The sequence below is a fragment of the Gossypium hirsutum genome, chromosome A03, assembly GCF_007990345.1.
Source record: "Gossypium hirsutum isolate 1008001.06 chromosome A03, Gossypium_hirsutum_v2.1, whole genome shotgun sequence".
Classification (NCBI taxonomy): Eukaryota; Viridiplantae; Streptophyta; class Magnoliopsida; order Malvales; family Malvaceae; genus Gossypium; species Gossypium hirsutum.
Genome location: NC_053426.1, coordinates 113622444 through 113635238, shown reverse-complemented (window position 1 = coordinate 113635238; position 12795 = coordinate 113622444). Strand labels below are relative to the sequence as shown.

General features: G+C 36.8%; 2 protein-coding genes across 2 annotated transcripts; one reads left to right on the top strand and one right to left on the bottom strand.

Moving 5' to 3' along the window:
* Positions 1-223: 223 nt before the first annotated feature.
* Positions 224-4278, bottom strand: LOC107938534 (leucine-rich repeat receptor-like serine/threonine-protein kinase BAM3). Its single transcript, XM_016871716.2, has 2 exons — positions 1447-4278; positions 224-758 (listed from the first exon to the last, which is right to left on the bottom strand). Exons 1-2 carry the CDS (start codon positions 4094-4096, stop codon positions 418-420), a joined length of 2991 nt encoding a protein of 996 aa, XP_016727205.2. The 5' UTR covers positions 4097-4278; the 3' UTR covers positions 224-417.
* Positions 4279-5542: 1264 nt separating this feature from the next.
* LOC107938529 (UDP-N-acetylglucosamine diphosphorylase 2-like) lies at positions 5543-12513 on the top strand. Its single transcript, XM_016871711.2, is given in 16 exon segments — positions 5543-6243; positions 6492-6546; positions 6630-6642; positions 6644-6779; positions 7464-7503; positions 8659-8751; positions 8822-8925; positions 9007-9081; positions 9488-9527; positions 9637-9719; positions 9804-9881; positions 10429-10572; positions 11145-11212; positions 11769-11883; positions 12014-12170; positions 12299-12513. Coding segments are annotated over 16 exon segments (1452 nt in total). The 5' UTR covers positions 5543-6090; the 3' UTR covers positions 12397-12513.
* Positions 12514-12795: the final 282 nt, after the last annotated feature.

Genomic DNA, 12795 nt, shown 5'->3' with positions numbered 1-12795 from the left:
TTAAGATTATTGCATTCGATTATCTATGACTTTTTTAATAACTCCGCATTTGTCACATGTCAATTAAATAAAGTACTTATAAAGGGAAAGCTGGACCTTATGCAAACAATTTGCCACGACTAAGCAAAAATCTTGATTCTAATCTTGTAAGTTTTGTTTTACCAATGGGGCTTGCTCCTAAAACAGTTAATTAATTGGCAGAAGATTCAACATCTTTGAAATAGGTACGTAATGACTATATTTATATATATATGCCTCAATTGGCATGCGTTTCAAAGCCTTCCAAATACAAACTCATTTGGAGACTAAGGTATCAAAAAAGGAAAAAAGAGAATTGTGAGCCCGCAGCTGCAACCATGCAAACGATAAGAACATAATAATATTAATAGAGGGTAGAGAAGTTGAAAAGTGACAAAGTCATTGCATGTGAAATGTGTTAGGTTGCTTGGCCTGAGCAAGCATTTGAACAACTTCTCTCATTGTAGGTCGCTCCACGCTGTGCTCCTCAACGCACAACATTGCCACAAAGAAAACCTGCATGACTTCCTCCTTAGGAATTGTATTGCTTACTCGGTGGTCCAATATCTTCACCACCCCTTCTTTCTTCAACTTGGTCTCTCTCTTGCTCCACTGAACAATGTCTAGCCCTTCTTCTCCGAAATCTCCAACTGGCCTCCTCCCTGTTATTAGCTCCAAAAGTACCACTCCGAAACTATATACATCACTCTTCTCGTCTACTTTCAGTGTATATGCGTACTCTGTCATATCATGATGAAAAACTTAATTAAACACGGGAATTACATATATAAAATTATTATTTGTTCACCACATATATAATATATTTTATTCAAGTATAATCTACACACAGTTGATTCCTCTTTATTTTTATTTATTCATTCTTTCTGTACACTTTTGACTTGGATGCGGAGAAAAAGAAACAAAGGCAAAGCTTAGCTCTCTTCCCCCAAGCAAAGTGAGCGGTATAGAAAATAAAGTGAAAAAAAAAGTTGTTGGAGTTACAATTTTATGGGACATAGGGAAGGGAAAGTAAAACTTAGATCCCAATCAAGATTTTGAGAAGATTATAGGCTTTGCGTTAATTTTGTTATTCATCTAAGGAATCTTGCTAGGTTTTCCGTCAAAAAAGCTTGTGAGTGATTTCCAGGACATTCAAAATACAAGTCTGTCACACCCACACTCATTTTATTATGTTTTCTGTGTTAGTGGAGTGGAGCCTGCCTGCCTCTGTAACTTTTCTAATGATAATATTAACAATTAAAAAAAAAAATCTATCTGCTATAAGATGGGGTCAATATGGTTCTCAAATAATGATGCAACCGGGTCATGGGGCATACTTTATATCCTAGCCAGGATCAAATGTAAATGTTAATTTATGTCTGATAAAAAACTGCTGATAAATAGTTACAATATGGAAGGTAGATGTACCTGGAGCAATATAACCATATGAACCAGCGATCGCCGACATGCACTCTGAAGTTCCAGTGTCTTGCAAGAACTTGGCAAGGCCAAAATCTGCCACATGAGCCTCAAAATCGGAGTTGAGTAAAATGTTGTTGGACTTGACATCTCGATGGAGTATGAGAGGGGAACAATCATGGTGCAGGTAGCACAGGCCTTTGGCAGCTTCTATGGCTATTTTGAGCCTAGTATCCCACCTGAGGTAGCCGCCACCCTTTCCATGAAGAACCTCACCTAAGCTTCCATTCGGCATGTACTCGTATATTAGTAAATTGATCTCTTTATTGGAACAGAATCCCAGCAAGCGCACGATATTCCTGTGTCGAATCTTACCCAAAGTCTGTATTTCCGCTGAGAGGCCATTATCATGCGAAGACCCTTTGCTGATGCCTAACAGCTTCTTCACTGCTACTTGCTCTCCATTTGGCATAATTCCTCTGTACACAATGCCAGCTCCACCTCTCCCTATCACATTGTTTTCTTTTATACATTCCAAGATGTCTTTGCTTCCAAATTCCAGCTTCTGGAATGCGGTCAGCTTCCAGCAATGTGAATTTCTTCGACCCTTGCGGGTCTTGATGATTGCCAAAGCAGCAAATATAAAAGAACAAACCAGAAGTCCCAATGCAAACAGAAACTTGTATTTTGCAGGGACTTGAGGAGACTTTGTGCCACTCTGGTGACGGAATTCTAACGGAGAGACTGAAGAAGAAGAAGAAGAAGAATAGTCGCAAGAATTCTTCAAGTATGACCCACAAAGCTGAGGGTTACCCGCGAAGGAGGTTGAGTTGAAAAATGAATACTGTCCAAACTGCGGTATTGATCCAGACAAGTTGTTGTGAGAAAAATCTGCACTAGTTAGGCTTTTTATAGAACCAATTTCCCTGGGAAGGCTTTGGTTTAAGTGGTTCCAGGAAACATTGAGGTAATTCAGTATGTGGGTTTGAGCGATTTGAACTGGGATTGGACCACTGAGTTGGTTCTGGCTCAAATCCAGGTATGTTAGTAGGAAACAATTACCTAACTCGTATGGGATCGTGCCTGACAAGTTATTTCTACTTATATCCAACTTAAGCACCGTTTTCAATCGGCCAAATTGGGGAGGAATATTTCCGCTGAATCTGTTGGAACCAAGTAGCAGAAGCTGCAAGCTAGAGAAATTCCCAATTGAAGCTGGGAGTGACCCAGATAAATTGTTGTTGGAAAGATTCAGCTGGCCAAGTTTTTTGGGTATCTTAGCCGTGTCTTGTGGAATTGTTCCGCTGAGGTAATTGTTGTGCAGTTCCAGGAGTGATAGCTCTGGCAAGTAAAGCAATCCATTTGGTATGGGCCCAGTTAGATAATTGTGTCCCATTCGAACTCTTGACAATGTATCGCATTTACTAAGATCCTCGGGTAGAGGACCAAACAAGGAATTACTGAACAGAATTAAGATCTGCAGCCTCCTACCGAAGCAAAGAGATTCTGGGACCAGGCCAGTGAGATTATTAGATGACAAATCAAGCTCAACCAATCTACCGTTTTGTCCCAGCTTTGAAGGGATGGATCCTGTCAAATTATTGTGCCACAGGTTCAGGACTTGCAACTCCGGTAGCTCCGCAAGAAACTGGGGGATCTCACCATGAAGCCTGTTGACGAATAAGTTGAGGAGGAGGAGGTGACGAAGACCAGATAACTCAAGTGGAATATCCCCTGTTAGCATATTGTTGGAAAGGTCAAGGGATTTCAAGTGACTCAAATTGCCTATTTCAGGAGGGATACCACCGTTAATCTCATTTGTTTGCAAGAAGAGAGTATCCAGCTGCTTTAAGTTTCCAAGTTCGGAAGGAACTGGACCATCCAGGCTACAGTTAGCTAGGTCTAAATGAACCAGATTGACCAACTTGCCAAACGTAGGTGGTATTCCCCCATCAAACTCATTGTAGTAACCCAGTAAAAGGTACTTGAGATTTGTTAGATTCCCCAGCTCTGCAGGAATAAAACCACTCAAATCATTCCCAGCAAGAGACAGATACTGGAGCTGCTCCATACTTGCATAGGCTTTAGGAATTTGTCCGCTAAAGTAATTCCCACCAAGATTTAAGTGCGTCAGCTTAGGAAGCTCCGTGACACCTAATGGGAGTGAGCCATTGAAGTTATTGTCGTAAGCATCTAACGACACCAGCTCTTTCATCTGAGAGAAATTCCACTTCATCTCTCCGCTAAACATATTTTTGGATATGTTGAGAAACTGAAGCCTCGTAAGCTTGTGAATTTGTTGCGGAAACTCACCCGAGAAGCTGTTGCCAGAAACCGAGAGATAAACAAGGCTTTGAAGTCGGGAGATAACCGGAGAGAGAGAACCAGAAACGTTGGAATTGGATATATCAAGAAAAATTATTGACCTATTCGAGCCATCACATTGGACACCCGTCCAAGAGCAAAGTGACAAGTAGTTGGAGACATTCCAACCACCTAGAGCTAGAGGAGTGGAAGTGGAGGATTTCTCAATTTGTTGTTTTAGAGAAACCAGGACTGATGCTTGCTTTCTGAGAGACAAATTATGTGAGAAAGCTGGACTAGAAGAAGAGAGGAAGAATAATGAGATGAGAGAAAAGAGGAAGAGAAGCTTCTTCATATCTGAAACTGGTAGTATGAGCTAGAGGAGGAGATTCCTACCCTTTTTTATTCAGATAGATATTGCAAGAGTAAGCATACTTGCCTTGGTGGTTTCAATCGCAGTAAGTAACGTATATTAATTAATATGTGGATGGAGGATACACAGATGCGATCGAGAAGCTGAGAAGTGTAGCAGCTGCTTTGAATCTAATCCAATATAAAGGCAAAGTTGCACGTTAACAGCATCCAAGGCCCTCAGCCGGCCCAGTCTAGTATTTTTTTGGTTCGTCTTTTGCTTTATCAAAAGAAAAGAAAAGAAAAAGCAAAAGCAAAAGCAAAAGCAAAAGATACGGCGTTGCTTGCCACAGACCGTTCGATCAGCCAATATGTGTATATATATTAGAATCCATGCAGCTGCAGGTTGCTTTATTTCACGCCAACTTGCATATCTGACTGCCTTACTTTCTTTCCCTATTATTTGATGGATTTGAATCATCGGAACTAATTAAGATGGAAGATAATATTTATATAAAAATAATATTTAGAATTATTTTGTAGCTTTTGGCTGTGACATAAAATAGAAAGGCAAGGTACACGAAGGCTTCATTTTAGATTGGGACTTGAAGAAATACAATTGATTTATCATTTTAATTAATATTTGGTATATTTTTATCGTATAATCCTTAGTAATAATGACAAGGTATAACCACACTATATATATTGAATACTAATTTATATATTTTTTAAGTTTTATTGGTATCGATATTATTGTATCAATTAAGAGAATTTAAATTCCAAACATATTTAAAGGTATCTTTTTCTTCTATTTAAGGGTAGAAAAAATTTACAGGTAAAAATAAACTTTGATTATATATATACATGAATTCCTCAGGTGTGATAACGAAATAGAAGGGGCCGGATATTGTTTCTTGGGACAGTACGCTCTCAACAACCAGAAGTGGGTTAAGAAGTATTCAAAGTCCATGTTAATTTCGGGCCGCAGTCAGTTCAAAATCCATGCTAATTTTATGGACCGGATAAATTATCCACATCGAATGAAAGACACAAAAGCCAGGCTTTAGATTTTTTACCTGCTGCTTCCAGAGCTTGTTCGCATGGACCCTATCCCGGCCCTTCTTTCTCTATCTAAGCTTCAAAAACATCATTAGCTGGCCCATGGCATTTCCAGGAAACTAAAATTTGTATCATTGGGCGGCTTTCTTTTTGCTACAAATTATCTTTGGGCATTATTAGTCTTTTGAAGCATACTATTTCGATTTTATTCATCGAAAATAGTATCACTCAATTTTATATTTGATAAATTAATTGATGTGTATATTTATATCCTATCATGGAATAAGTGTTTTTTTGTTTTGTTCCAATATATAATTTACTAAAAAATAAAACTGTAGCTCCAACATCGTTATGTGCTGTATCTGTTTTAAGAAGTTTGTCGGTGACTCAGTGGTGGGGCAGCCTCCAGCATTTCATGTTCCAGACGGTTTTAATTGAATTTACATACTTCTTGGTTGGTAATTGATTGATTGAATATGGAATTCGGACCCCCAATGTCTGTCCCATCGGGATTCTATTGCCATTGCGCTTTCTATTACATACATACATGCATGCATACGTACATACATACATAGCATTTGAAATCAGTGTTTTCAGATTTGATTAGAAAATGATGGACGGATACATTCAGAATAAAGGTAATTTCTTTCATTATTGCTTTTGCCTTTTATTGGATAATAATAGGATTTATCGTCAACGATGAATGAGTAATGCAGTAATTTGGATGGGAGGAGAGGGCATTGAGGGAATTCCAGTTGTATGTCGACACGCCACTCCACAGGTTTCTTGTCTTTGCTTTGCCATGGAACCAACCACCTAGGCTAATTAATAATAACTAATACAGAGAAGAGATGAGATGAGATGAGATGAGATCTACCAAAACATAAACAACATTTGCAGGTTGGTTTGTTTAGTTTCTACGCAGCTTCTGGTAACAAAATGAGGGAGCCGATGGGGATACACAGCAACGCTGTCGCTGCGCCCCCTCAGCTACTGCTGGAGAGGCTCAAAGATTACGGCCAGGAAGACGCTTTCGCTCTTTGGGACGAGCTTTCCCCTGAAGAACACCACCTCCTCCTTAACGATATACAGGTCACTACTCTTTTTTATCAACTACCACGATCCAATCTCGTTTCGCTTTCTAAACATTAAAAAAAAAAAAACCTCCTTCGACATTCAACTGCAACGTCCAATTATTCAAAATCCATTCTAATTGTAACTGTTTATTGAAATTCTTCAATTCCAAGCAAGTTCGACTGCAGCTTCGATTGTTAACTGATAGAGCTATAACTCAAATTTTGTTCTTAATTATTATTTTAACTTCTGTGTTCATTCTTCAGAGTTTGGATCTTTCCAGAATAGATCGGATTATTCGCTGCTCGCTTCGATCCCAGGGTGCGTATATACAAATAAATCCTTACTTCTCATCTATTTTGGTTATTTCTTTAATATGATTTTGTATTCTTGTTGGCTTTTAGGACTGCCGGTGGCAAATAGAGCCAGTGCCTGAGAGTTGGGTGTCATCGGTGGATGAGAGAACGATGGAGCACAGAGAAAGGTGGTGGAAGATGGGATTGAAAGCTATCGCAGAAGGCAAATTGGCTGTTTTGCTCCTATCTGGTGGACAGGTATTGCTTCCTGTTGAGCTATATTCTATATCTTCGGTAGGTAAAGAATGGAGAGAAGGGAAAAGGTGAGGATTGAGGAATGGGGGAAAAAAATAAAGAAGAGGGGAAGGAAATTTATTTACTTAATTGTATTGAACATGAGGGGATAGAAGTGGAATGATTTTTTTCCCGTCTCATTTTGAATGATTGGATTTTGAGGAAAAGTAATCATTCTTTCCTATCTATCTATTACAGTGTTAGTAATTAAATGGTGATGTTATTACGGGTTCTGGGCTAAGGAGTTTTTCCACCTCTGACCATAATTTTGGAATGATGTTGCCTTAGAGTGGTTTGCACATTAGACATGATATTTTGCCACCAATGTCTTCACTTTTAATGCAAAAAGCAGATCCCATTAACTTTTAAGTGGATGCTCACTATTTACTAAAGGTTGGTATGATGTTGCTTTTTTGGATGTCTAGTAATGATAATTAGTGACATGTCTTAACTTAAAAAGTGGATGCTTCAATCTGTTTTTTTCAATAATTATTTCTAGTTAAAAAAATTGATTTACAGGATTCTATACTTTTCCATTAATGAAAAGGATCCAAATCTGCTTTATGAACAATAGGCCATGTTCACTAACCTTTTTTCATTTTCCATCTTTTGTCTTATCTTGGTATGATTGATTGAAATGTATTGCAGGGGACTCGGCTTGGAAGTTCAGATCCCAAGGGATGTTTCAGTGAGTACATTTTATCCATTACTGACATTATTTTGAAAATCTTATGCTACATTAGAGTTTCTTGGATGATGATGTCAAGTGATTTGTGTGCTGAACAGTTCAGGGAATGAATGTCCTTTCTGAAAACTAGAGTTAACCCATGTTAATGCTTTTCTGTCCTCACTCTTCTTGGTTGCCAAATTCTCTCGAGTTCTGAAATCATCGTTTAATTCTTGGCCATAAATAGATGATAAGGCTCTGGAGAAGTGCTGACTGTGATGATTATACCATAATGCCCTGGCTCTGTCTGCATTAATCAGAGAGATTTAGAAGGAAACATGTTTCAAACGTATAAAGCAAATGAGGAGAGAAAAAGTTAAAACGAATGAACTTGTTGGATAGTAAATGGTGCAAGAAACGTTTTGATTAAATATTTGAAATTTGAATAGCTTTATATTATTTTTTTTTCAGTAAAGTCTGTATATAGCTTTAGTCCTTTTGTTTAGTAAAGTCCAGCTCTATAAATGAATAGAGCATTTGATGAATGTTTTGATTTCTCTTTGTTTATCAAGCTACATAAAGCATTATGAACAAGGTTTTTAGGCGCATTTGATAAACGAACCAAACTTGAACAGAGTACATGCAGTTCATTTATTTATAATCACAAAGAAGCTCGTTTATGAATTGTTTAAAGATTGTTTAGTAAATCGTTTAAAAATTGCTTATTATTCAATTATAAGCTAGCAATATTAATTTTTTGTTATTTGTGTTTTATTGTATTCATTTGTAGTTTAATTATTAAAATTCCTGTTCCATTATTTTGTATTCAAAATAAGAAACATGTTTATTTCTTTTTTGTTTGTTTAAATTTAATTATACAGGTTGAACAGATTTTTAATTGTTTGAAACATGTTCACTTAAGTATTCATGAATATGTTTGTTTAGTATTCTCGAACAAGTCCATTTAATTTAAGTGAATTCATTCAAACACATAATTTTAAGCAAACAAGCATGAGCATAATTTAGAAATTCTTAACTAACACAAGCTCAAATATAAACAAAACATACACAAACAGGGGTCTATTCATTCATGCTCAGTTCATTTACTGACCTAAAATTGTCTGTTTGTTATTACTTCAAATTTATTGTTTTTACTTTTTTGCATTTTCATTACAGATATTGGACTTCCTTCTGGGAAGCCGCTTTTTCAACTGCAAGCTGAGCGGATTTTGTGTGTTCAACGACTAGCTGCACAAGCTATGAATGAGGGTAAACTTCTTATCTACTACTCTGCATGATTCTCTGTGTGTATGTTATCCTGATGATTAGGTATTTGCAGGTTCAGTGACAATTCACTGGTATATAATGACTAGTCCATTTACTGATGATGCAACGGGAAAATTCTTTGAGAGTCATAAATATTTTGGTCTTGAAGCAGATCAAGTAAGATGGTCTCTGATTCTCTGATTTTCTATTGTCTATCTTTGTTAATTTTGCTGACTTTGAAGGCTGGACATGGTGCAGGTTACTTTTTTCCAGCAAGGCACCATACCTTGTATCTCAAAGGATGGTAGATATGTCATGGAGACTCCATTCAAGGTATGGTTTCTTTTGTGAATGTGCAAGTCAATAAAAAATCAAGTTCTAATTAAAAGGTGATCAAGTCCTTGAACAGTTCTACTTACTGTATAACTGATTCGGATTGGATGTTAACAAATACTATTATAACATTGCAACAGCACTATAGGGTTGAGAATTCTTGTAAAGTAATGTTGATTGCTGAAAGGATAGAGGTACCTGTCTCTAAGTTTTAGGATGGAAAAGTTCTGATTCTGTTGCGTAAAGCAACAGTATTGCTTCTACACTATTCTCTTTGAAGCAGTAATACGTGAAGGTTTTTTATTTGGCTGACAATAATATTCTTTTATTTCACAATCTGCATCTTTTTCTAAGTGGCAAACTTTTTCAAATGTGGTGGTCACGTGAGTGCCTTTTTTCAAGCCAGGTTGCTAAGTCTCCAGATGGGAATGGAGGAGTATATACAGGTATTTTGAAAATAATGTACAAATAGGTGGTGTTTGCTATTCAACTATCTTCTAAAGTGTCCTGGTTTCTTCTATTATATAAATATTGGATACCTAACTTTTTGTTCAGCCTTGAAATCTTCAAGATTGTTAGAGGATATGGCCACGAGAGGGATTAAATATGTTGATTGCTACGGTGTTGACAATGCATTGGTGTGTTTGTCTTTGTTTTGTTTCGTTAAAAATTTCCTTGATATTTCTTATTTAAAGAGACAGTGATAAGGATCTCGAGTGCAGGTTCGTGTAGCTGATCCAACATTCCTGGGATATTTCATTGATAAAGGTGTAGCTGCAGCTGCTAAAGTTGTCCGGAAGGTAGTTAATTTTCTCAATGTTCATGCATATCTGGGAACTTCAGTTCCTATTTTTTCCTATGTTATGCATATTTGATAGATTTAAGCTGGATTGCAACAGTTCGAAGGACTTTTGTATATCTAGTTATCTACTGACGTACCAGTTAAATCCTTGGGTTCCAATACCTCCTTTGACCTTTAGCTTTCTTTGGGTCTTGCAAACAAAGACTGTGGGGTGGGGTTGGGGGGGGGGGAGGAAGGCAAATTATTATTTATTAGCATGATATTGATGTTTGAAAGTTACATTTATTGAGCTTTACTTTGTCTTTTAATTATGAAGGAATGCTTGTGCTTTCCATGTTTTATTCTTGAGTAGCACATATTGCACTGATCTGTTATGCTGCATCTCACTCTTCTCATGTCATGCAAATGAAGAACACTGATTGCGTAAAGGCATGCCAATGCTTTATCTTTTTGTTGCGTAAGCTTGTGGAATTTGATAATATTGTAAACTTTAATCACTTTAAGATTTTATGATGTCTTAATTTCTTCTAGTGATATGGTTACAGGCCTATCCCCAGGAAAAGGTTGGTGTTTTTGTAAGGCGAGGTAAAGGTGGACCACTTACTGTGGTTGAATACACTGAATTAGATCAATCACTGGCTTCTGCAGTAAACCAGCAAACTGGGCGTCTTCGTTTTTGTTGGAGTAATGTACAGTAATTCTCACCCTTTCTTTTTGGTTTTTATAAGAAAAATTGCTTGCTTTTAACAAAAGCTAGTGCTTTCAGATTCAAGTATGCTATATCTTTTGGCTTTTCTTAGGCTTTTATTTGTGAGATTGTAGGCAGTTCAGTTTATAGGTGAGAGATGAAGGTCATGCCCTTAATGGAAAATATTTTTGAAACCATTCAAGAAACAAAAAGTTTTGGAGGTCATAGAAACTGTTTACAGCTGGCGAATTCATGTAATTTTTTGTGGACTTCCTTGCTCTCGAACTTGAATGACTTTATTTTACTGTTTATTTCCTTCTCTTTAGATGATAGATTTTTAGAAAAATTTCAATCACTGCTAAATAGATAATTGCTCTGGGGTATTCAAAATTTCACGAACAATTTTTGTTCTTCGATGGTTTCAATTTGGTTTGTTACCTTAGGAAATGTGTTAGCGACTTATATGCCTTGTGCTAATTTGCCTAGACTATGTTAGAGACTTTGCCATAACATCTCAAATAATTGGAATAGGTGTGACTATATTCCTTGTGCTAATTACTTTATGTTTTTCAGGTGTGCTTACACATGTTTACTTTGGATTTTCTAAACCAAGTGGCAAATGGCCTTGAGAAAGACAGCATGTTAGTGTCTTATTCCTGACCTTCAGCATTCACATTTTGATATGTTATGCCTTGAGCATTGCTTTTTCTATTAATGCTGTTTAGAGAATAAAAAGCTCATGAAATGATGCAGTTCCATGTCCTGCATGATTGATGTATTTCCTCCCTCCCTCCCTCTCACTCTCTCTCTCTTTCTCAGTGAATTGAAAACAAACCTGATAGTGAAGTGCCTTATGTTTCCTTCAAACTACCCTTCCAACCTGAAAACTATTATTATTCCTAGAAAATTGCTGAAAAGATAGTTTTCCACGACGTCATTGAGAAGAAAAGAGGCTGAGCTCATAGGGTCCTAAAGGAAAGGTTTTTTTGATGCATGAAGTAATACTATAATACAATTTAATTCAGCTATCTTTCCTGTCTTTTAAGAGTATATGACATGTAAAATGGACAATTGAGAATCTGAGATCAATTATTATATTTCTTGGCACCTCTATAGATCAGATTTGTAATTGCTTGTTAGTGCCTTCCTATCTAACCCTTAAAAGGATGTGAATGTGTATATCTGTCTTGACTACAGCTACCATCTGGCGGAGAAAAAAATTCCATCTATTCATGGTTATACAATGGGTTTGAAACTAGAGCAGTTCATATTTGATGCATTTCCCTATGCTCCTTCAACTGCTTTGTTTGAGGTGATCACCTTTCTCCTGCTCCAGTTGATTTTCTTTGTTGTTGTTGAGAGGTATATTTTTTTCACTGTTTACGGAAATTGCGTCAGGGGATTAATTACTCATCTAATTCTTTGTGTTTCCAAATATGTAGGTATTGCGAGAGGAAGAGTTTGCACCAGTGAAAAATGCAAATGGTTCAAATTATGAAACTCCAGACAGCGCGAGGCTGCTTGTTCTACGACTACACACACGTTGGGTAGTTGCTGCGGGTGGCTTCTTAACACATTCAGTGCCATTATACTCCACTGGTAATTTCACGGTTGACTTTGCATGTTCTGTTATGGCTCTATTGTTGGTTTTGGATCTCTACTGGTTCATGTGGTGTGTCATATATTTTGTCATTAATCCTCGACATGTTTTGAACGTATGAACCCAGGTGTGGAGGTCTCACCGCATTGTTCTTATGCTGGAGAAAACCTAGAGTCCATATGCCGGGGAAGAACATTTCATGCACCTTGTGAAATAACATTTTAATTTGACTTGTATTATTCACACATTCTTGATTATGCAAGGTCGTATCACAAACAAATTGGCAATGGCATGATCTCAAGATTTTGCAATAATTCTATTTATTGTTGCGGCTTTTTTGAAGTGTTTGGTGTATTAATTGAAGCAGTTGTTATAATTGGTAAATCTGTTTATAACGTTGTATCAAATGTAGAGTCCTCTTTCAGAACTCAAAAACACATTATTCATTTCACATTTTGATTTGGTTGGGGTATTATGTATTCAACATGTGAATTAGTAATCACTTAATCATTTTTAAGCACTTGCATGGTTTATTTTCAATAAAGAGAAGAAAAAACATTTACTTATTGTAAAGATATCTTAATTTTTATTAATTTAAATTTAAATTTATACTAATTATTCTTT

Excerpts from the sequence above, each read along its gene's own strand:
- LOC107938534 (XM_016871716.2), bottom strand. The coding sequence starts at position 4,096 with ATGAAGAAGCTTCTCTTCCTCTTTTCTCTCATCTCATTATTCTTCCTC. Across the intron at positions 759-1,446 it reads ATATGGTTATATTGCTCCAG|AGTACGCATATACACTGAAA; the intron begins GTACATCTACCT and ends ATGATATGACAG.